Source organism: Adiantum capillus-veneris, chromosome 21 (assembly GCF_014529385.1).
Source record: "Adiantum capillus-veneris isolate H3 chromosome 21, ASM1452938v2, whole genome shotgun sequence".
Classification (NCBI taxonomy): domain Eukaryota; kingdom Viridiplantae; phylum Streptophyta; class Polypodiopsida; order Polypodiales; family Pteridaceae; genus Adiantum; species Adiantum capillus-veneris.
The window spans coordinates 54650761-54652603 of record NC_140951.1 but is presented as its reverse complement, the minus strand read 5'-3'; the positions used below and the strand labels follow the sequence as shown (position 1 = coordinate 54652603).

At 45.2% G+C, this 1843-nt stretch overlaps 1 protein-coding gene across 1 annotated transcript; it reads right to left on the bottom strand.

The window, feature by feature from the left end:
* Positions 1-535: 535 nt before the first annotated feature.
* LOC147430974 (uncharacterized) lies at positions 536-1070 on the bottom strand. Its single transcript, XM_086493067.1, has one exon. The coding sequence runs from the start codon at positions 1068-1070 to the stop codon at positions 546-548; it is 525 nt and encodes a 174-aa protein (XP_086349193.1). The 3' UTR covers positions 536-545.
* Positions 1071-1843: the final 773 nt, after the last annotated feature.

The following is a 1843-nucleotide window of genomic DNA, read 5'->3' as shown; positions in this document are numbered from 1 at the left end:
AATACTACTCAATCTAGCTGCACAGCTGTCACATCCACTAAATCCTATAATTTGTCGTTGATCAAAAGCTCCTTCCCTTTTGATAATTCATCAAAAATTATTTCCTTCGGTTAGGAGAAATGTTTTTGATCGAAGCTATCATTTCTCCTCCACGAATTAATTAGCGTGGCAGCTATCATTTCTCCTCCAAAAACTAATTACAATTTATACAATCTTATGTTAATGTGAACGAAGCATCCATTCGAATTGCCTCTCCCTCTCTCAAATGAAAAAATTAGAGGAGGAGTAGGAAGCATTGACATAGCTCAAATTATATGCTGAAATGTTTACACTTTACAAAGATCCATAGGGTGCAAGCTAATGTTGATTAAGGCTGGCAGGTCATGCCCCTTGCAGATGATCACGGACGGCGCACCTGCTCTGCGTGTAGCTTTTTTCGATGCTGAATAATTTTACTTGCACCCAAAGCACTAATTGGGCGCTTGTGGGATATCGATCGACATGCAGGTGGAGGTATAATGAGCACTTCGTCAGCCGCAGGGTCGTCAACAACGACATATACATAGAGCAAGAGGGCATGCAGTTGGTTCTGATGCAGGATATTCCTCGCAAGTATAATTAGTGACTGCGGCGGGCGGAAGCGGAAGGGCGGCCTTCCCCTTTGTCATGGCGATGATGGCTTGTTTCCAGGTGTGGAAGACATGCTTGGCCAGGGCCACCACGCAGCGCGCCACCACGCAGCGCGAGTCAGGGTATTTGCGCAGGCCATTGAGGACCTTGCCGATTTTTGTGGACTGCAAGAGGGTGAGCAGCTCCTGGCTTTTCAGCGGTGCTGCAACGGAGGGCAAAGCTGAGCGACAACCGCAACAGCCATGTCCTGGAGGGCCTGAGGGTGCGCCTTGGCATGCAGCATGGACCTCTTGAGGATCAACACAATGCGCTCTAGTCTTACCATATCCAGTATATTGGATTCCTTGAGAGCTGACGACATAATCTCCAAAGACCAGAATGTCACGGCAACGGCGTTGCACTAATTTGCTTGACGGGTTGTCTTTGCATCTGCGGCCCATTTCTTCACGTTTAATATATAGCCTCTTGAAAAATCACGCGCTCTAAGCGCCGAGCCATTGAAAAGAAAAAAACACGCGGCAATCTTCCCCTGCCTGGAACATTCCACCAGCGATTAAAAACTAGAGTGCTTCGTTAGCTGCATTTGTATTGAATTGAAGTGAGTCCGAGGATAAGAGAAAACAAAATTTTTGAATCTCGCTATGTACTAATGAAGTAATTAGAACCTAGAAGGAAAAAGCTATGAGAGAGAGAGAGAGAGAGAGAGAATGCTTTGTTTTCTATAAATCCTATGACCCGAAGTTAAACATGGTCTTGTGTTTACAACGCGATGATCTTGAATATTCTTGTGTAAGTGTGATTGTGTCATTTGAAGATTCAACAAGAGTATATATCCCTAAAAAAGAAAATGGAGAGAGAGAGAGCTTATACCTTTCACGCATGCAAGTTTGGCATGCAATGGTTCTTGATTAATTTGTGGATAGTAGTTTTTGCAGACTCCACCTAAAGCTGCTTCATATGGTGATCTCGTCATGAATCCAATATGCGTAGGTGCATACTGGTTTTGAGCACAGTAGGTGCATACTGGAGGCAGGGTGGGCTTTCCCTTCGTGTTTGGTTAAAACACCCCAGAGCTTTTTGCATCCGCTGAAAACAATCGAGAGCTTTCCATCTTGCTCTTGTCGCACGTATCCCGCAGTCAATGGACTCCAAGAGAGGCATTCGAGACTGGAAGCTCCTCAGGCACGTTTTGTGCTTTTTGAAGTGCACCACA